We start from the raw sequence: 21513 nt of genomic DNA, 5'->3' as shown, positions 1-21513 counted from the left end.
ATAAAGTTTTATTGGAACACAGTGGCTGTCCTTTGTTTGCTTGTTGTCAATGGCTGCTTTCAGTGTCCATAAATAAAGTTTTATTGGAACACAGTTATGCTAATTCAATTGCATACTATCCATGACTGCCTTTGCACTACAGAGGTAGGAACAAGGAGTTGCGATGGAAACCAGATGGCCTGAAAACCGTGATAACTGAGTATCTAATCTTTCACAGAGGAAGTTTGCTGATCCTGTCAGCCAAAAATTAATTTGAAATGGATTAAAGTCCTCGGTGAGTTCAATGATAAACTATAAAAGCTTCTAGAAGAGTATCTTCATTTCCTTGAATTAATAAGTAAAGATTTCTTGTTATTTGTTGTTGCTGTTGTCAGGTACCATAAAGTTGGTTCTGACTCATAGCGACCCTGTATAGGGTTTCCAGAGAACAGCTGGTGGGTTTGAACTGCTCACTTTGCAGTTGGCAGTCCAGAATGTGTCCTATAGTGCCACACCAGGTCTCCTATTTAGAAGATTGTTGTTGGATTTCCAAATATCTGAACTTTTTCTAGAGTTCTTTCTGCTATGAACTTCTAATTGTGTTCTGTTGGCCTCAGAGGTTGTCCTTTGTATGACTTGAATACTTTAAAATGTATTGATTCTTGTTTTAAGCTGCTTGCTTAATCCATCCTGGTAAATGTTCAGTGGGAGCTGTAGAAGAACGTGTGTTGTGCTTCTGGGTGGGGTACTCTATCAGTGCATGTTGAGTCCTGTGGATTGATGGTGTTGTTCCAGTCTTCTATACCTTTATTTATTTTCTCCCTACTTATCTTAAGGAGCTCTGGTAGCATAGTGGTTACAAATTGGGCTGCTAACCTCAAGGTCAGCAGTTTGAATCTACCAGTAGTTCCGCTGTAGAAAGCTGAGGCTTTCTGCTCCTGTAAAGGTTTGCAGCCTCGGAAACCCTATACAGGGTCACTTTGAGTTGGAACCAACTCCACAGCACACAACCACACCACTACTACTTGCCTTAACAGTTACTAAAAAAAAAGGGAGTATTGAAGTCTATGCCTATAGTTGCGAACTTAACAATTCCTCTTGGCAGTTTTGTTTTTGCTTCAGTATTTTAAAGCTCTGTTATTTGGCACATAAATATTTAGGTTCCCTGTGACTGCTTTTATCATTAGGGTATAACCTCTTTTATCCCAGAAATATTCTTGGCTCTAAAATTTATTTTATCTGATATTAACACAGATATTTCAGCTTTATTTTGATCAGTGTTAGCATCATACATTTTTCATCTGTTACTTTTAACATATTGTGTTTTAATGTTTACAGCACATTTCTGGTAGAAAGTATGTCGTTTGGCTTTTTTTTTTTTTAAGTTTTTGTTGTGAATTGAGTGATAGTTTGCATGGAGGAACATCGATTTTACACTCATCATTTCATTGCAATGATTACAATCACCTCCGTGCATCATCATTCCACAGTATTTGCTTCTATTCCCTCTGGGGGTTTGTTTGTTTGTTTGTGGGGATGGACAACCAAACTCTCAGGAATATATAACCATTTAAACAACCAAAGGGCACATTCTGCAAGCCTGCCTCCTGGCCACCAGCACCTGGCCACCAGCACGCAGCTTGGCTTTTTTAAAATATTCAATATCACATTCTGTGCTTTTTAGTTGAGGTGTTCAGATGATTTAGATTTAATGTAATGATGGAGCTGGCTAGGTTTGTGTCTATCATCTTTCTATTTAATTTCTCTTCATCCCACCTTTGTGTAACAATTTTTATAATTTCGTTTTTTCCATTCTACTGGAGACAGATGAGGCTTTCTGCTCCTGTAAAGATTTGCAGCCTCAGAAACCCTATACAGGGATGCTAGGAGTTGGCGTCAGCTGGACGGCATACAACTACTGCCACCACCACCGACTTCTTAGCTTTAATCATGTAACTCATTGTGTTCTTGTAGTGGTTGGTCTAGAGTTTGTAGTATGTGTCTCTATTTTCTTCCTTATTCTTCTACAATCTTAAGGAAGATCATAGAAAACCTGATGCATTAGAAGTATGGTATTGGTGAAGAATATTGTAAGTACCATAGATTACCAGATGAACAAACAAATCTGCGTTGGAAGTAGTACAACCAGAATCCTCCTTGAAAGCCAGCATGGCAAGGCTTCATCTCCCGAACTTTGGACATGTTGTCAGGAGGCACCAGTCCATGGAGAGGCACATCATGCTTGGTAAAGTGGAGGGTCAGAGAACTAGAGGGAGGCCCCCAAGGAGATGGACTGATACAATGGCAGCAACAATGGACTCAAACAGTGGGAACAGGGAAGAGACATCAGAGCGTGAAGGTTTGTGCACAGGAAGCAGGTGGTAACGTCACTCTGTGGCTAAGCTGCTGGCACATAGGTACACAGCCGAGTCCTCAGGCTCCACAGGCTGTATCTTCAGGGTGGAGGACGACCCGTCAGCCCTCTCCGCAGAGAAACGAGCATCAGGCATCCCAGATGTGTCTGGTGTGTCCTTGTTTTGAAAGAATATCAAAAACTCGAGGCCCTGCCCCAGGGTCTTCCGGTACCAGTAAAGGCGGTTGTGTCCCCAAATTGGATCACACTTGAGGACAACAACCTGGCCCCTCTGTGAGACCCTGTGCCTGGGGGCCTGGGAGACTCCAACACCTGAGGTACCTGCAGAGACAGATGCTGGGAACAGAATGAGGAGGATGATGGGAATCACTGCACAGACAGACAGACACACTACAAACATTATATAGGCACAGCACACACACACACATCAACACACACACACGTGCATGTATCATATACCACACACAGAGAAAATACACATATATGTACCATGCACAACAACCACACCACACACATACTTGTACACATACCACACACACCACAAACCTCATTAGTACATAAAAACACACAACATACAAGCCCCCTCACACACTACACATGCCACACATATACACACACTATACATGCATACACACATCACATACATGCACGTCATACATGTGCACACACCACACACGGACATGGGTCATGCATGTACATGCAGCACGCACATCACAAGTGTACACATGTCACACATGTACACATGCCATGCATGTATGCACGCCACATGTGTGCACACATTACATGTGTGCACACACCATACATGTACACACACTGAATTGATGTGGCATCCAGGCACTTACCTGCCCCCAGGAGGCAGAGGGCCACATAGCAGAGGAGCCTGGAATCCATGGCAGTCAGGGGTGGGTGGAGGACAGAGGGAAGGTGTCCTCGGCTCTGTCCTGGGAAAGCAGGACCTGGTTCTCCCTGGAGTCACTGTCCTGGCTGTCCCCTGTTTCTCAAAGCACCCCAGTGGCCACACCCCTCCACATGGTGCACGCCCAGAACAAAGGAGTCAGCACCCTGCTCAGCACAGGGTGTGCTCTCTCTCCCCTGAGATGGAGAGAACGTTCCTCATGCTCTCACTAGTTCTGTCTTCTGCACCCTTAGGCTGAATCCTCAGGACACTTCTGGTGACTTCTGGGTATGTTTTGACCAAAATGTTTCTCCTTAAAGCTCCAAAATCTCATCACTTTGTGGGTTGACCTATGATGAATGATTATTAAAATAGAAATGGCTACATGTGAGTTTCACCTTTCATGTAAATGGTGTTTGAGAGTGGGGACTTCCTGGGTGGAGGGGATTTGCTGGTCACTGTAAAGACTGTTCAGGAATTTGCTCGATTGCTGTTGCTGTCAGTTTTCATCGAGTTCATTCCCTGACTCATAGTCACCCTATGTCCAGCAGGATGCAACACTGCCTGGCACTGTGCCATTGCCCTGACTCTTGTTGTATGTGTGCCAGTTGTTACAGCCTCTCTGTCAGCCCATCCCATTGAGGTTCTTAGTTTTGCTGACCCTCCACTTTACCAGAGCCCAGGCATGGCGCTGTAAGAGAAGCACTAGACTGCTAACTGCAAGGTCAACAGTTCAAACCCACCAGCTTGTCTCGGAAACAAGCTGACTATGACTCAGCACATAACAACAACAACTACTTTACCATGTATGACATCCTTCTCCACGACTGCTCCTGCCTGTTGTCCAAAGTTGTTGTTACGTACCATCCAGTCAGTTCCAATTCATAATAACCCTGAATACGGTTTCCAAGAAGTGGCTAGAGGGTTGGAACCACCAACATTGTGGTTAGTAGTCTAGTGCTGATCCTACAGTGTCACACCAGGACTCCTGTTGTTTAATAAGGTCCTGCAAAGAAAGCAGCAGCATGCAATTGTGTTCAGCACATCGGAGCCACTATTGCTGTTGTGAGTCGGAGTAGAATTGAGAATGAGTATCTTTGCTCATAAACCAGGCATGCACAATTACATGACTATCAGCCACTCCTAGAGATCTGAGCTGCCTTGGGAGGCCCCTGTCACTTCCTGAGCCATGCAGGTGGTTTGTGCACAGGACGGCAGTGGCTCTGCAGGGCTGTGTCGGTGCTGCTAGCACAGAGGAGCAAGGATGAGTCCCCCTGCTCCAGCGCACTGAGGGTCAGTTCAGAGTGATGGTCAGTGAACTGCTGGCCTGAGTACCTGTCAGGGACATACCCTTTGTCTCTCTCTTTTCCGCTGTCATACTGAAAGAGGAACTGGGGGCTCTGGCCTCGAGTCTGTTGATACCAGGACACGAAGAGGTGTCCAGAGATGGGGGAACAGCTCAGCGTCACCTGCTGGCCTTGTGCTTTGATCAGGTGTCTTGGGGTCTGGGTGACTCCGGAATCCATTAGGCCTGGCAGAGGTTGGGGTGAGATATGAACATGGGAGGGACAGGTGGTGCACCCCCGGGGAGGATCCAGTTTGGAGTGGAGGGGTACACTGTCTGTGGGACTCACCTGTCCCCAAGAGACAAAGCAACACCCAGCAGCAGAGCCGGGAGCCTACGGTCACTAGGCTGGGCAGCATCTCTGCTTACTCAGTGGATGAGCCTCTGTGTACTCTGAGTGAGAAAGCCGGAATCCTCAACTCCTTTTCTGATTGGAGGACTACCCTATGACGTCACTGTCTGTTCTTGACCCTGCAGGTTCCCAGCATCTTCACACACATATCCCACAGACTGCAACTTGGTCTGCAAGCCTTTCTACACCAGACATTGGGTCCCCACACAGCATCTCCATATGTCTGAGGCCTCACTCGCTCTCCTGCCTGCACCACCTTGACCCCCCAGGACAGCCAACATACCCCCAAGTCTCATGGAGAGAGGAGATCTTTGCTGTCTGGGGGACTCTATTCTAGACTCAGACACCAGCACCTGCTGTGGGCAGGGATATCTTCAGTCCCAGGTAGCACTCCAAGCCCCTCAAATAGGTACCAGGATCTGACCTTTGTGAAATATGGACCAAGGGTCCTAAACCCCAAAAACAAACCCATTGCTGAAGAGTCTATTTTGACTCATGGCCACCCTGTGTGTTAGAGTAGACTGCTCTTAGGGATTTCTTGACTGGTGGCACAGTCAAGTCCTTGACTGCCAGCGGAAAGGATGGCAACTTAAACTCACCCAGGGGTGCCTTGGAGGAACAGATTAGTGATCTCCTTCTGCAAGGTCAATCTCTTGAAAACCCAGGGGGCAGTTCTACTCTGCACACAGGGGTCACCAAGAGTCAGAGTCCACCTTGAAGGCAGCTCTCTCTCTCTCTCTTTGTCATCTTTTGCTATCTTTCTTTCATTTATCATCTATTCAACATCCATCATCTCTATCTACCTACCTATGCATCCATCCATCCATCATCTATCTATTCATCCATCCATCCATAATTATCTATATCCATCATCGCTTTATCTATCAACCTAGTCATCCACCCATCATCTATCAACCTATCTATCCATCCATCATCTATCATCCGTCCATCATTTATCTATCTATCTATCATCTATCTATCTATCCATCCACCCATCATCTATCATCCGTCCATCATTTATCTATCTATCTATCATCTATCTATCCATCCATCCATCATCTATCTATTCATCAATCTATCCAAAATCTATCCTTCCATCCATCTTTTCTCTATCTACTTACCTACCTATTTATATATTCATCCATCCATCATCTATCTATCTATCTACCTATCTATCCATTATCTATCTATCTATCTATCTATCTATCTATCATCTATCTATCTACCTAGCCATCCATCCATCATCAAAGGTCCTTGAGTGAAAGCCTGCTGTCAGCTACTAACCTAATGGTTGGTGGTTCAAACCCATCCTGAGACACCTTGGAAGACAAGTGTAGTGATCTACTTCAGAAAGGTCACAGCCCTGAAAGCCCTATGGGGAATTTCTACCCTGATACATGGGGTCACTGTGAGTTGGAATCCACTCAACTGCAACAAGAGCAAGAACGCCTGTACCCCCTTCTCCTGGGAGTCATTTCTTCTCCAGTGGGCACTTGGTTCTGCCTTCCCACCACCCTGGTTCTCTGGTCTAGACCCCTCTGATTACAAGACCTACTGTGGTGGTCTGCACTAAGTTCAGTAGATCCCACCCATGCTTCCTCATCTACCTCTCCTTACACCCTCTCCTGGCAGCAAGGCTGTGGGGCCACAGTTTTCCCACTATGGGTCTCATTAACATATGAGGGACCTCCCTCCTCTGGCAGGACAGAAAGTAGACTAACAATGATTCAGAACATCTAATCTGGGACTCAATGAAGTTTTCTCTTCAGGGGGGACTCGCCCAGTGCCCACTCTATCTCAGTGGTACCACAGTGCCATCTTGTGGTCAACAAAAGACGCATCATCACTGTTGATCCCTTCTGAGATAGACCAAAGGATGCTGGGAAGTATTTGCACAGTTACAACCCAAGCCCCAACCATTTGCGGGATGTTGACCCCTGCGTTGCCCTGTAGAACTGAGCTCCACAGGTTTTTTTTGTGTGTGTGTGACGAAATCTCCTCAGAAAACGATTGCCAGACCTTTCTCCATGGTTCCATTGGATGCATTCCAATCACCTAACGTTCCATTGGAAAGTACTGTGGCCCTGTAGGATAAGCACAGGATTGTGAAATACAAGGTCGGAGGTTCGAGCCCACCAGTCGCTCTGTGGCAGAAAGGTGAGGCTTTCTGCTCCCACCAAGATTTACAGCTTTGGAAACCCTGTCCAGGTTCGCTATGATTCCGATTTCACTCAATGACACAACACACATAGCAGCAATAACTTTTCATTTAGTTGGGAGTAAACTTGTGTATCTCCAGGGCCCCTACAGCAGGTCCATGTTCAAAAATATTCTGGAGGGTTTACAGTTAACACTCTCAAACCATAAACCCCACTATGAGTCCAAACACCAACACCAGCCATAAGCCCAACACCAGCCATAAGCCCAACACCAGCCCTAACCCCAACACCAGCCCTAACCCTAACACCAGCCCTAACCCTAACACCAGCCCTAACCCCAACACCAGCCCTAACCCTAACACCAGCCCTAACCCTAACACCAGCCCTAACCCTAACACCAGCCCTAACCCCAACACCAGCCCTAACCCTAACACCAGCCCTAACCCCATGTGATGATTAATGGTATATGTCAACTTAGCTCAGCCATGATACTCAGTGGCTTGGCAGATATTATATAATCACCCTTATCCTGTGTTGCAAGGTGAGCAGTCAATCAGTTGGGAAGGTGGTTTCCTTGGTGGTAAGGCCTGTATCTAATACATATTCATGTCCTGACAAAGCTTCCTCTTTCCGTCCATCCTGCACTCACCTCATGACCTGACCTCTGATTCCTGGAGAAGTCTTCAGCCTGTCACCTGACCTGTAGGTTTGGAGTTCATTGGTCCCTGCAACCACATGAGTCAACAGCAACTTCCAGTCTGACACAGACCCATGGGTTTGGTACTTGCTGGCCCCCACAATTGTGAGCTGTACCCTTGAAATAAAACTCTTTATTATATTTTGAGTTCTGGTGTGGTACTGTGGGATAAGCACTGAACAATAAATCAGTTTGACTCTAAAGGTTCCCAGTTCAAACTCACCAGCCACTTCTTGGAAATCCTATAAAGAGTCGCTATGAGTCAGAAGTGACTCAGTGGCACTTAACTATAGTATATATATATATATATACATGCGCTTCATTAATTTTGTTCCTCTAGGAAACCCAGTCTAAAATATCCTAACTCTATTCCTTCAAGTTAGCAGATTTAGCATTCCATCCTGTATTCTATGCCATTCCTATGACTTTTCTGACAGTTATAGTCTGTTTAGGATTTTCTCCCTTAAAACCATGCTCTGAAATGGAGAGGAATAGAATGGAGGGCAGAGGGAAACAGTAGTCTAAAATAGGAAGAAAAAAGATGCTAAATATATGCAAAATGCCTCCTCCACCTCACACAAAAGACCACCAAGGTGACCTCAATAAATACAGATCAAAACACCCCCCTCTACATACACGAGGTAACTCCAATAAATATAGATCTGCAAAGGGTTGAGCAGGCACTTTGGTCACCATCTAAGGATTTCCATCCCCCAAAACCTGCAACCCCAGAGCTTCAGGGTTGAAATTGTGGTCTTGTCTTCTCCTAGTCAAAGGACAACAGATATCCAAGATTACGTCTTTCCCTAGTGAATGGGGGAAAGAGAAACACCATGGTTCAGGGAGCAACAAGGAGAGAGGAGGATATGAGGTTTCTGCACAGGAAGCAGATGATAACGTCACTCTGTGGCTAAGCTGCTTGCACACAGGTACACAGCCATGTCCCTCGGCTCCACGGGCTGGATCTTCAAGGTGGAGGACGACCCGTCAGGCCTCTCTGCAGAGAACCGAGCATCAGGCATCCCTGATGTGTCTGGTGCCTCCGTGTTTTGGAAGTACATCAAAAACTCCATGCCCTGCCCTGGGGTCTGCCGATACCAGTAAAGGCAAGTATGACCATTAACTGGGTCACACTTGAAGACCACAGCCTGGCCCCTCTGTGTGATCCTGTGCCTGGGGGCCTGGGAGACACCAGCACCTGAGTTACCTGCAGAGACAGATACTGGGAACAGAATGAGGAAGATGATGGAATCACCATACAGACAGCTAGACACCCACCGTACATACTCACAATGCCTCCATGCATGAACACATCTGCTCACGCACCATGCACACACACACTAGAACTGCAGGTGTTCAGAGACTCACCTGCCCCCAGGAGGCAGAGGATCCTCCAGCAGAGGAGCCTGGAGCCCATGACAGGCCAGACAAGATGTGGGGAATCTTTGCACACAGAAGCAAAGAAGGGGGACGGCCCTTCCCCCTAAGGCAGGTGACCTCCATGTCTCTTCAGACCCCTGCAGCCTCAGGAACACGTGATCATTTTATGCAGTACAATTGGAAGACTGATTTGAATATTTATAAGCTCCTGTTAAAGAATAACCTCCTCCTGGGTCCTCTCCCATGGCCCTGAGCAGTCTGGACCCACGTGTCTAATCACATCCTTTCCCTCACTTGCACATCTTCTGGAACCTCAAATGCCTACACCCAAGGTTGACCCTGTAGTCTAGGTGCCCATGGCTGCACAATCTCTCCAGCCTCCCAGCCACCCTGCTGACTCGGATTTCCCCTGGATGAACTTGAAGGCACTGAGCTACCCAGGGATACAAGAGGTGAAATAATGCCTGGGTCCAAAACTCCTACTCTTTCTGGAGGTCAGAGACCAGTTTCCCTGTGTTCACTCATCTCCAGGGTCCCACCTGATAACATGTCCAAAGTTTTAGAGACCAAGTCTTGCCAACCTGGCTTCTAAGGAGCATTCTGGCTGTATTTCTTCCAACACAGATCTGTTTGTTCTTTTGGCAGCCCATGGTACTTTTAATATTCTCCTCCAACACCATAACGTAAATGAATCAGTTCTTCTAAGGTCTTTCTTATTCATTGTCCAACTTTCACATCCATATCACCTTGGTGATAGAATGATGCTGGAGATCGCATGATAGAATTTTATAGGACTGATGACTTGTTCATTAAATATGTCTTTTTTAAACAACATGAAAGATGACTATATACATGGACCTGACCGGATGGAATGCACTGAAATCAAATTGACTATATATGTGTGAGAGACAGTGGAAAATATTTTTGTTAGGTGCTGTCAAATCAGTTCTGACTCATAGCAACCCTATGAATAACAAAATGAAACATTGTCTGGTTCTGCTCCCTCCTCGCTATTGGAATCCACTGTTGCTACCACTGTATCAGTCCATCTCAGTGAAGGTTTTCCTTTGCTTTGCCCATCCTCTACTTTTCCAAGCATGATGTTCTTCTCTAGGGACTGATCTCTCCTGATAACATGCCGGAGTATGTGAGATAAAGTCTAACTATCTTGGCTTCTAGGTGCATTTGGATTGTACTTCTTCCAAGACAGAATTGTTTGTTCTTCTGGAATTCTTCACCAACACCATAATTCAAATGCATCGGTTCTTCTGTCTTCCTGGTTCATCCTTCATAATACTTTAAAGAGGTCTTTTGCAGCATATTTGCACAACTGATTTCTTGACTGCTGCATCCACGAGCATTGATGGCAGCAGGAAACCGGCAAAACGGTCCATTAGTGTTTTCTTCCAGGGGGAAGAACTCAGTCCCGGTGGTCTGAAGTTCTTTAGTCATCCCAGTTGCTCCAAAGACAGATGGTTCGATAGAAACAGTCAAATATTTATGATAAATATTGTACATTTAGTATTGCAGACTGTAAAACTCCCAAGGCAAGAAACATAGCTATTTCAATTTGTAAGTTTCCTTTATTTTATTTTAAGTGATTCTATTCCATAACATATACAAAGTAGGAGTTCCTAAAGTGTTGGATCACTTAAAATAAATTGACTAATGAATACCAATAAATCACATCCTTCCTCTAACTTTCTTGCTGCTCTTGTTATATGCTGTCATGTCTGTTGGGGGCCAGCCCTGACACACTTATTAGGGGGGCTCAAGAAGGGATGTGTGGAGTCAGCTGAAGAAAGAAACCTCATGGAGTCAATGATTTGTGCTAAATTCTGAAGATGATGATGATGATATATATATATAAATATATATATATTTTTTTTTACTTAATTTTTTCAGCTCCTTATATACCATTACAATACACTATGATCTCATAACAATCAATTTATTTGAAGCATTACACAAATGACCTTGTTAAAATTCCTTAATCTTTCTGACATCCTAAAATGTCAGGTTAACCTTAAAACATAATTCTAAATCTTAACTCCTATTTCTTTTTTCACCTATTATTTTCTGTAGATTCATTAATCACAACATGGACCTAAACATTATTTGCTATGGTAACTGACAACACAGGTGTTTCTCATGATGGATTAAACAAGAAAAACAAGAAGCATTTAAAGTTTTGTAGTTAAGAAGAAACGGAACAACTTCCTTATTCTAAAAACTTCTCTACACAAAACATCTAGTTAAATTTCTGCTTATGATCTATTACCATTCCCTTAGCCCTCAATTGCATTTTAGCTAATTTTCTAGAGGTCTTAATGTCCCTGACCGAAACTACACAGAATGTTGAATGTAATCTTAAACTTGAACTGGCAAAACTTTAGCTGGTGTTTCCTAGTGGTAAAACTTATTGTTAGTGTGAAAAGTATTCTTTAGGACTACACGTGATTGAATATGGTGTAATGGTGCCTAAAAACAAGTTTCAAATCTCTAATATAATTCCTACTAAGATTCTACTGAAAACTTTTATTATAATATCAAGAAAATTAAAAATAAGCTGATTAAAACAAAGAGACAGAAACTGCAGAGCTCCCACATGAGATTCCTCCTGGGGCCTTGCCTTCCAAGGGGAGACCCATTGTGGCCTTGCTTAACAATGAACCCTTCATGTTTAGGGTCCTCCGCATGGCTTCTGCCACATATCTGTTTGACTCATAAAGACCCTGTGTAGGGTTTTGGAGGCTGCACATTTGTGCAGTGGCAGACAGCCTCCTCTTTGTCCCGTGGGAGGGACTGAAAATTGGATCAAGTATAAGAAGACTCCTCAGAAAACACCCACATGTCTGTGCATCTGGCAAGAGCTCAGTGGGAAATTTTTCACACAAAGAAAGCAAAACAAAATCAGCTGCCTTCATGTCGACGCCCATTAACACATGTCATACATATGAGCTTCTTCCTCATCACTCCTGTGAGAACTAATGCATGTTACATGTATGAGCTTACTTGGCATTACTCTTGTGAGCATTAACACATTACACATATGAGCTTACTATTACTCCTGTGAGCACTGCACATGTTACACATATGAGCTTACTCAGCATTACTTCTTTGAGCTGTATCACATGTCACACGTATGAGCAGCAGGAAGTGTATCTGGGGAGCCCTCAGTTCAGCAGACCTGAGACCACCCTGCAGCCATTCTCTTCCCTCACTGTTACTTCCTGAGGTGGGACAGGAGGTTTGTGCACAGGATGGTGGTGGCTCTGCAGGGCTGTGCTCTATGCTGCTAGCACACAGGAACACAGACGAGTCCCCCTGCTCCAGGGCGCTCAGGTTCAGCTCTGAGCGGTAGTCGGAAAACTGTTGTCCTGAGAACCGTGCAGGGATGTTGCCTTTCTCTCTCTCTTCCCCTCTGTAATATGCAACAAGAAACTTGGGGCCCTGATCCCGGGCCTGCTGGTACCAGAACACGGAGAGGTGCTCAGCAATGGGTGAACAGCTGAGGGTCACCTGTTGGCCTCGTGTTTTGATCAGGTGACTTGGGGTCTGTGTGACTCCAGAATCCACTGGGCCTGTGGGCACAGGGAACAGACGCTGAGGACAGAGCTCAGGAGTCTCTTGCTCAAGCTTGAACTTCAGGGTGGCAAAGTCAGGTCAGTGCTTTTCCAGATGTGCCCATGACTCACCTGCCCCCAGAAGGCAGAGGACTGTCCAGCAGAGGAGACTGGAGTCCATGGTGTGTCAGGCAGGATGTGTGAATGTTCTAGGCTCAGGACAGGGTGTCCTAGACTGAGCACACTAATGCTCTGCACCCACTTTACCCTGATAGGAGCATCTGTGAGTCACTGCTCTGATGTCACCCCTTGCACACCACCTGTGGCCCCTGTGCCCTCAGGGACCTGACTTAGAAGCCCCTCAGTCCTGCATAGCCCTGAGACAAAAGGTGGGTCTGGGTGGAGCACAGTCCCTAGTACTCACAGTGCATCTTTTTCCTCAGCCTGCCCTGACAGGAATTATCCAGAGCTTTCCACCAACCCCTTCACACAGCTGTACATAGCACGCACTCACATGACCTCATGTGTGCACAGGCATAGTACATACACACATGCACACATGCCACATACATCAGCACACATGCACTCACCACATAAATATACATGCCTCCACAAACACATCACAAACACATGTAACACATGTGCACCCACCATGCATACACACACTACATGTGTGCACCAAATAAACACATACCACACACTCATACACATTGTACCACATGAAGAACACACATATACACACCAGACACACATGCTTGCATGTATTGCACTACACACACACCACATGGGTACACATACATGCATGTATCACACACCACACATACAGTGGTCTCCCTTATTTGGCTAGGATGGCCAGGTAATGTTAGTGAGCACAGATAACATCTATGTTTTCATGTTCATTTCTAAAAGAGCCCCTTGTTGGTGGTTGATGTAGGAACATTTAGCTGCCGGATAATGAGTTGTAAGAAACAGGGTCCATGGCGTGTTGGAGCATCTCTTGAACTAATGAGTAGTATTTGCTTGGGTTTGGGGAGAACAAACCCTGGGTGGCAGAAATGGTGAAATGTTCTCAGCTAGGAGCTGAAAGGTCGGTGGTTTCTGTCTACCTAGAAATGCTTCAGAAGAAAGTTCTGGCAATCTACTTCTGAATATCAGTCACTGGAGCCCTGTGGAGTCCACGTCACAACAGGTTTTGTTTTCTGTTGGAGAAGGAAAGAGCTTTCTGGGAGGTGGGGCACATGAGCTTCCTCTGAGCTGCCAGGGACATGGGGGTGCTGTGTGGATACAGCGAGCTCTGTCCACTGGCTGAGGGAAGTGAGGCACTGAAGGAACATGGATCTGGGCTACGGAGGGGTTGTGGGGCAACGGGAAAGCCTTCCTTTGTGAGGTCAGGTGGCCTGGCCTGCTCTGTCCTGAGGAGAACCCAGAAGAGCCTGAAAAGGCGCAATGGGACCAGACACTAGGAGGAGAGGAGACAAGGTCAGCCCAGGTCCAGTCCAGGCCTGGCCACCAGTGATGGCACTCCTTCTGTAGGTTTCACTTGAGATTTCCTGGGCACTGACTATCTGGGGGTGGGAGAAAAGACAGAGTATGATGGAGAGCCCAGCTTTGCAGAACACTGTAGTTTGATTTCAATTTCCAAGTGTCCTGAATCACATTCTTTCTCCAAACCTCAGTTTTCCTATTTTTTTCCCCTCAAGTTTGTTTCATGTACTGTGGACTTGTCACCAGGAATGGCCAGTCCATGAAGAAGGACATTGTGCTTGGTAAAGGAGAAACCTAACCCAGACCAAACAAACTGGCTCAGAATTGATTTGGCGTACAGCACAGAACTGCCCCATGGGATTCCAGAGGTACAAATCTCACAAAAGCAGCCTGCCTCTTCTGTCTCCCTCAGAGTGAGTGATGGGTTTGAACTGCTGACCTTGCTGTTAGCAACCCAACACCTAGCCCATCAAGATATCAGGGCTCCATGGTAAAGTAGGCCAGCTAAAAGAGGAAATTCTCAACAAGATGGACTGATGGAGTGGTTGCAATAATGGACTCCCACACAGACAGGATGGCAAGGGTGGCAGCAGACCTGGGATCACAGAGTGGGAACCGACCGAAAGTACCTACTACAACAGCAGTGATGTGAAGAGCCCCCTGCAATGCTCCCTTCTGCAAGTGTCTTCACCAAACACCATTCTCCCCTGAATGAAATCCCCCTCCTGAGAAAGATGGGTACTAGCTCTCCAGTGTCAACCTCTTCCTACCCCTGGTACACAGAGGGCCAGGCAGGGAACTGGGGGTGAGTCCGGGCTGGGTACCATCCTCCAAACAAACTTGTGGGTTTGTGGTCCCCTGAGGCCCAAGCTACACTATCGGGGTTGAGACCTTCCCTGTTTTGTTGCACAGCCCCCGCTGCCGGGTGTCCCTGAGGTTTGTGAATGGAGTGGTGGTGGCTCTGCAGGGCTGTGTGGGGCTGCTGGCACAGAGGAACATGGCCGAGTGCAGGGCACTGAGGTTCACTTCTGAGTGGTAGTCAGAGAACTGTCGGCCCGAGAAGCCCTCAGGGACGTCACCTTTGTAGTTCTCTTTCTCGTTGTAATACTGAATGAGGAACTGGGGGCCCTGGCCCCGGGCCTGCTGGTACCAGGACACTGTATTGTGTCCAGGGATGGGGTAACAGTTCAGCATCACCTGCTGGCCTCGTACTTTGATCAGGTGTCTCGGGGTCTGTGTGACTCCAGAATCCACTGGGCCTGTGGGCACAGGGAACAGAAGCTGAGGACAGAGCTCAGGGCCCAGCTGCAGGAGTCTCCTGTTTGAGGTTGAACTTCAGATAGCAAAGGCAGTTCAGTGCCTTCCCAGATGTGCCCATGACTCACCTGCCCCCAACAGGCAGAGGGCTGCCCAGCAGAGGAGACTGGAGCCCATGGTGGGTCGGGCAGGATGTGGGGAGTCTCTGCTAAATGCTTGCTCCCCTAGGCTGAGCACTATTCTGCTCTGCAACCCCTCTTCCTGGTAGGAGTGGTTTGTGAGTCACTGCTCTGACATCACCTGAAGGTTCCCTGAGCCCCATGTGCCCTCAGGAAGGACCCCACCTTGGTGGTCCTTCTGTTCTTCAGAACCCTGAGACAACATGTAAGGCCTGATGGAGTATAGTCTCTAGGTCTCCACAGCACACCTTGTCTCCTCCGGGCTGTGTGCCCCTTGTTCAGCCCTGTCCCTGCCCTGACAAGAGTTACCCAGGCCTTTCCACCCAACCCCTTCAGACACATGCACACAGTACACACACACACACACACACACAAATCCACCCCCCCATGAACAAGGACATAAGTGAGCACACCTCATAATACACACACCATACATCATATGCAACATACATGCCCACCATAACACATGTGCACACAGCAACCACAACACACATGCACCTACCACACACCACATATAATACACATACCCACAGCAACAACACACATACACATATAACACAATCCCCACACCACTTATAAAAATGCATACACAAACACATATGTGGCACACACACACCATGCATGTACAGCCACATGCAACACAGCACACAGAAACACACCACACATACACGTATACCCTACATGCATGCACATGCAATATACATCATATAAAACCATACACACACATTAAATACAATGCACACCAAATATATCTGCATGTCACATGCTACATAATAACATACATGCACACCACATACATATTTATATGCTAAACATATATACACAAAACCTATTGCATACCACACTCCATACACATGCAAACACTACACAGATGAACTTATACCACATATCACACACATACTACAAAAATGTCACACACCATTTAAAGCATACCTCCAAACATTACATACTACATGCACACACTATACATACATACACCACACATGAACATGCATCACATACATACAGCACACACACTCCTTGGTAAAGCACAAGGTCAGCTAAAAAGAGGAAGATCCTCAACGCAATGGGCTGATGGAGTGGCTGGTTCCCACACTGGCTCCCACACTGGCTCCCACACTGGTTCCCACTCTGGTTCCCACACTGGTTCCCACACTGGTTCCCCCACTGGTTCCCACACTGGCTCCCACACTGGCTCCTACACTGGCTCCCACACTGGCTCCCACACTGGTTCCCACACTGGTTCCCACACTGGCTCCTACACTGGCTCCCACACTGGTTCCCACACTGGCTCCCACACTGGCTCCCACACTGGCTCCCACTCTGGTTCCCACACTGGTTCTCACACTGGCTCCCACACTGGCTCCCACACTGGTTCCCACACTGGCTCCCACACTGGTTCCCACACTGGTTCCCACACTGGCTCCCACACTGGTTCCCACACTGGTTCCCCCACTGGTTCCCACACTGGTTCCCCCACTGGTTCCCACACTGGTTCCCACACTGGCTCCCACACAGGAGGGGCTGTGAGGATGACGCAGGACTGGGCTGTGTTTCGGTCAGTTGTACTCACAGGGCTCACCATGAGTCTGAACAACATGAAAGCTCCTACATCAAACATAATACAAGGAAACCCCTTGTAATGCTCCCGTCTGCATATGTATTTACTAAATGATGTTCATCCCTGCCCTAGAAAGGTGGGTGCCTGCTATCCAGTGTCCATCTCCTTCTTCCCCCTAGTGCACAGAGGGCCAGGAAGGCACTGGGGGTGAGTCCTGGCTGAGTGCCATCCTTGAAACAAACCTGTGGGTTTGGTCTTATGAGCCCCAGGCTGCACTTGGGGACTGAGACAGCCTTCTGCTTAGCTGTGCAGCCTCCGCTGCTGGGTGGCCCTGACATTTGTGTTTGGTGTGGCAGTGGCTCTGCAGGGCTGTGTGGAGCTGCTGGTGCAGAGGAACATGGCCAAGTGCAGGGCACTGAGGTTCAACTTTGAGTGGTAGTCAGGGAACTGCTGGCCTGAGAAGCCCTCTGGGACATCACCTTTGTCTCTAACTTCCTGAGGTGGGACAGGAGGTTTGTGCACAGGATGGTGGTGGCTCTGCAGGGCTGTGCTCTTTGCTGCTGGCACACAGGAACACAGACGAGTCCCCCTGCTCCAGGGCACTCAGGTTCAGCTCTGAGCGGTAGTCGGAAAACTGTTGTCCTGAGAACCGTGCAGGGATGTTTCCTTTTTCTCTCTCATCCCCGCTGTAATAAGCAATAAGAAACTGGAGACTCTGGCCCTGGGCCTGCTGGTACCAGGACACATAGGGGTGTCCAGAGATGGGGGAACAGTTCAGTGTCACCTGCTGGCCTCGAGCTTTGATCAAGTATTTTGGGGTCTGGGTCACTCCAGAATCCACTGGACCTGTGGAGGAAGGGACAGAGGCTGGAAGGGACAGAGCAGGGACCCCAGGGCATCTGAGGTTCAAGGTCTGCCCAGCTCTGAACAGGGTGTCCTTCTATGGCTCAGACTCACCTGCTCCCAGGACACAGATGGCTACCCAGCAGAGGAGCCAGAGACCCATGGCTGGTCAGGGGACTGGTGGTTTCTTCCTGCAGAGGGTGTGTCCTCCTCTCTCCCCCCCATCCCCCACCCCAGAACTGCTAGTCTTTCTCTGATTGGAGGAGGGGCACAGATGTCACTAATGTGAAGTCATTGTCTCTATCTCTCACACTGGTGGAGCTGAAGGCTGGACCAAGTATCTGTCTGTCCCCAAGACCCTCTGTTCCTGCAAAGCCCATCCAGACATATCTGAAGGCTGGTCTCTGCTCCTCCCTTCCTCTCCCTAGGAATTCATAGAACAAACACCTGTCCTCAGACTCTCCTAATGGAAGGATTACAGAGGGCTGCTCTTAACCATCCCCTGCAGACAGCTCCTTCAGCCCCTCCCCAAGACCTTGGGGCTCAGGAGCTCCACAGTGCCCTCATAGTGCCCCCATGTGGTCTTAAGGGTGCATCATAGACTCTGAGTTTTTGTCCACATAACCAAATAAACACCAGGGTGGCAGTGTGCCCTAGAGTCAGTTTCGACTCATAGCGACCCTATACAGGGTTTCTGAGGCTGTAAATCTTTATGGGAGCAGAAAGCCTCATCTTTCTCCCATGGAACATCTGATAGTTTTGAACTGCTGATCTTGAGGTTCGCAGCCCGACTCATAAACACTGTGCTACCAGAGCTCCTTAAACCCCATAGCTGTCAAATAAGTTCTGACTCATAGACACCCTACAGGACAGAGTGGAAGTTGTCCATAGGATTTCTGAGGCTGTCAGTCTTTATGGGAGCAGACTGCCACATCCTTTTCCCAAAGTGTGGCTGGTGAGTTGAAACCACTGTTAGTTGAAACCACTGACATTTCAGTTAGCAGCCAAGAACTTAAGCACTGGGTCACCAGGGTTCTGAGTGTTTAACCACTGTGCCAGCAAGACTCCTTGGAAGGATTCTGGGATTATTTAAATGATCAACCATTTCACCCTGTTTCATCTAAGGAGACCATTAACCAATGAAACACAAACAGCACTAACAAAGTCCAGCCCTAGCTGATTTGGGATTTGGCTACCCCAAGCTCACCTTCTTCACTGTAAGAGAAACAAGACAATTCTGAGGAAGAAGGCAATGTGTCTCTGCACAGAACTGAAGGAGAACCATGTGCTGAGGTGGGAGAGATGCCTTGCCCACCCTTACAAAACTTCTTTCTCTAGGAACCCTGGCTTTGACGCAGACCACCAAACAGGGCTTTGTGCCAGCTGCCGGCTCATCACCTACCCCAAATACAGACTCTGAGGATTCCTCTTTCTCCTCTTCTCTTTCCTTCAGAAATCCTCTTCTGGCCTCTGCTCAAGTTGCCCATTTCTCTAGGAAGAGCCATGCTGGGTTCAAACACAAAGCATTTACTTTCTCTTCCCCAGAAGAGAAACTCTGTATCATTAATTTGCTACAACAATGGCTCTTACCATCAGGGGATTTTTACTGATTGTGAAAACTATTGATTATAATTAGTAAACACATTTGTAATCTATATAAAACACAAGAAGTTCTCAGTTCCTTTAAGATCTAGGTAAACATTCCTAGGATGTGTACCTTCCAGAATCTATGGAGATCCAATTATCTTTCCAAGATACCTGATCATTTCCATTAGCGTTTCTAGTCTCCTTGTCAGTTTTAACCTGGCTACAACACCTGACCATAGAGCTAAGACTTTTGGTTTCATCAACTTCAACATCAACCAAGTCACACATAGCAAGTGTCAGTGAGTGTGGTCACCTAGTGAAGATTTGGTGACCAAAGCAAAGGAAAGAGATGATGCAGAACACAGCCGTTCATCACCTGTCTCCTGTCCTTACAATTACTCCCCATTTCCAGATGTCCCAGAATTTCCACATTCTTCACCCTTCCTTGTACCCCTAGACCTGCTTTTCACACCCACAATTTATATTAAAATATTCCTACCAGGGGACTCCTGAGCCCATGGACAAGGACATAACCATGGAGGGCTAGAGCTGAGAGTGAAAACATCCAGCTGATATAAAGTGAGGGGAGACGCACAAGAATGAACCAACTTGCAAATAGTACCCATTTAATCTAGCCTTGATGACTTGATAATCAGAACTCAACTAGAGGAAGATTTAAAAAAAAAAAATTTTTTTTAATAAAGGAAATGAGTGTATATTGCTACAATTTGATGAACTTAACATATACTTATGGATGTAGTAGCTCAAATACCAATTGAGAGGAAAGGAGCCTTCACATCAAATATCAATCTTATCCCCTCTGTATATAGGGTAGATAGGGAAGGGAAAACTTGCCTAAGTTGGTTACTTAAATGAGAGGGTGATAAAGGCACAAAGTTACTGGCTTACAAGTTTTCAAGAGGAAGTTTAGTTTAAGAGTGTGTGGGGGAAGCTAAAGTCCCCACTGAATAGTTTTCATCTTGTCTAGGTGGGTCTGGTGAAAAGAGAAGGGGACAAGATTCTTATGACTCAGTAGTGAGTAAATGTTATCAGGACAAATTGCAGCTGTTGCAATTGCAAAGGTAGAACTTTTGTAACAAAAATACGGGATTTGTTAATATTACAGTCCAGAAACAGAGGACCCTAGGACCATCGAGGGAGAAGAGCATAAGTGGAGTGCAGGACCCTATCCAGAGAAGCAGCGACATCAGAGATGGAGGCAGAGACGAGAACATGGAAAGAAGGAGCAGCTGAGGACTCAGGACTCATGGAAAGAGAGGAACTGGGTGCTGGCGGCCAGGAGGCAGACTTGCAGAATGTGCCCTTTGGTTGTTTAAATTATTACATATTCCTGTATGTTTTTGTGTACATCCCCCCATAAATAATAATAATAATAATAATAATAATAATAATAATAATAATAATAATAAAGCTCAGAGGGAATGGAAGCAAATACTGTAGAATGGTGATTGTAATCATTGCCATGAAATGATGATATAATGCCAATGTTCTCCTGTGTAAACTATCACTCAGTTCTCAATAAAAATTATATATATATACATATATTTCCACCAAAGATACTTTATTCCCTGATAGGGTTCCAGCTATTAAGATACTAACATTTTATGGTTAATAAGCTCTTTTTTCTTGAAGGGACTTTATTTTATTTATCAATCATCTTCTCAGGATTCTAGATTGAACTGCTCATTAATCTTTGAAACGATAGTGAAGACAAATGGTGGAGTCCTGTTTGTTTTTTCTGGATGGTGTTGTTTGTTTTAAACATATTAATCTTCAAAAGAGAGTCAGCCAAACCACTGGCTTCCAAACTTTTCAGAAATAATCTCATCTATG

General features: G+C 46.4%; 2 protein-coding genes and 3 gene segments (V, D, J or C); all 5 read right to left on the bottom strand.

Annotated features, from left to right (window-relative positions):
• LOC102811350 overlaps nt 1–3244 on the bottom strand; it is a 9667-nt gene extending 6423 nt beyond the window's left edge. Inside the window, 2 exon segments of the V gene segment in view lie at nt 2371–2674; nt 3196–3244. Coding sequence covers nt 2371–2674; nt 3196–3244 — 353 coding nt within the window.
• A 1179-nt stretch (nt 3245–4423) lies between these two features.
• On the bottom strand, nt 4424–4952 carry LOC102810969. The segment is given in 2 exon segments: nt 4424–4779; nt 4883–4952. Coding segments are annotated over 2 exon segments (426 nt in total).
• Nucleotides 4953–8700: 3748 nt separating this feature from the next.
• LOC102810579 lies at nt 8701–12928 on the bottom strand. Its single transcript, XM_006861266.1, has 4 exons — nt 12880–12928; nt 12406–12765; nt 9170–9244; nt 8701–9008 (listed from the first exon to the last, which is right to left on the bottom strand). Exons 1-4 carry the CDS (start codon nt 12926–12928, stop codon nt 8701–8703), a joined length of 792 nt encoding a protein of 263 aa, XP_006861328.1.
• Nucleotides 12929–13035: 107 nt separating this feature from the next.
• LOC102842715 lies at nt 13036–15666 on the bottom strand. The segment is given in 4 exon segments: nt 13036–13124; nt 14034–14180; nt 15222–15491; nt 15618–15666. Coding segments are annotated over 4 exon segments (555 nt in total).
• Nucleotides 15667–15771: 105 nt separating this feature from the next.
• On the bottom strand, nt 15772–18235 carry LOC102842340 (hyphally regulated cell wall protein 1-like). Its single transcript, XM_006861265.1, has 5 exons — nt 18187–18235; nt 17722–18075; nt 17472–17608; nt 16671–17192; nt 15772–15861 (listed from the first exon to the last, which is right to left on the bottom strand). The coding sequence occupies exons 1-5, from the start codon at nt 18233–18235 to the stop codon at nt 15772–15774; spliced, it is 1152 nt and encodes a 383-aa protein (XP_006861327.1).
• Between the last annotated feature and the right edge of the window lie 3278 nt (nt 18236–21513).

The sequence above is a fragment of the Chrysochloris asiatica genome, unplaced genomic scaffold, assembly GCF_000296735.1.
Source record: "Chrysochloris asiatica unplaced genomic scaffold, ChrAsi1.0 scaffold00041, whole genome shotgun sequence".
NCBI classification, from domain to species: domain Eukaryota; kingdom Metazoa; phylum Chordata; class Mammalia; order Afrosoricida; family Chrysochloridae; genus Chrysochloris; species Chrysochloris asiatica.
Note: the sequence above shows the minus strand (reverse complement) of the source record. Positions and strands in the feature narration are given on the sequence as shown.

Bases quoted from the DNA above. Each gene is read 5' to 3' on its own strand.
- LOC102810579 (XM_006861266.1), bottom strand. From the start codon at position 12,928: ATGGACTCCAGTCTCCTCTGCTGGACAGTCCTCTGCCTTCTGGGGGCA. The intron at 9,245-12,405 runs GTGAGGGAAGAG...CTGTGTGCAAAG, and splicing joins TCCCACCTCAGGAAGTAACA to ATTCCCCACATCTTGTCTGG. The intron at 9,009-9,169 runs GTGAGTCTCTGA...CTGTCTCTGCAG, and splicing joins CCTCTGCCTCCTGGGGGCAG to GTAACTCAGGTGCTGGTGTC.
- LOC102842340 (XM_006861265.1), bottom strand. From the start codon at position 18,235: ATGGGTCTCTGGCTCCTCTGCTGGGTAGCCATCTGTGTCCTGGGAGCA. The intron at 18,076-18,186 runs GTGAGTCTGAGC...CTTCCTCCACAG, and splicing joins CATCTGTGTCCTGGGAGCAG to GTCCAGTGGATTCTGGAGTG. The intron at 17,193-17,471 runs GTTTGTTTCAAG...TCATCCTCACAG, and splicing joins TCATAAGACCAAACCCACAG to CCCCTCCTGTGTGGGAGCCA.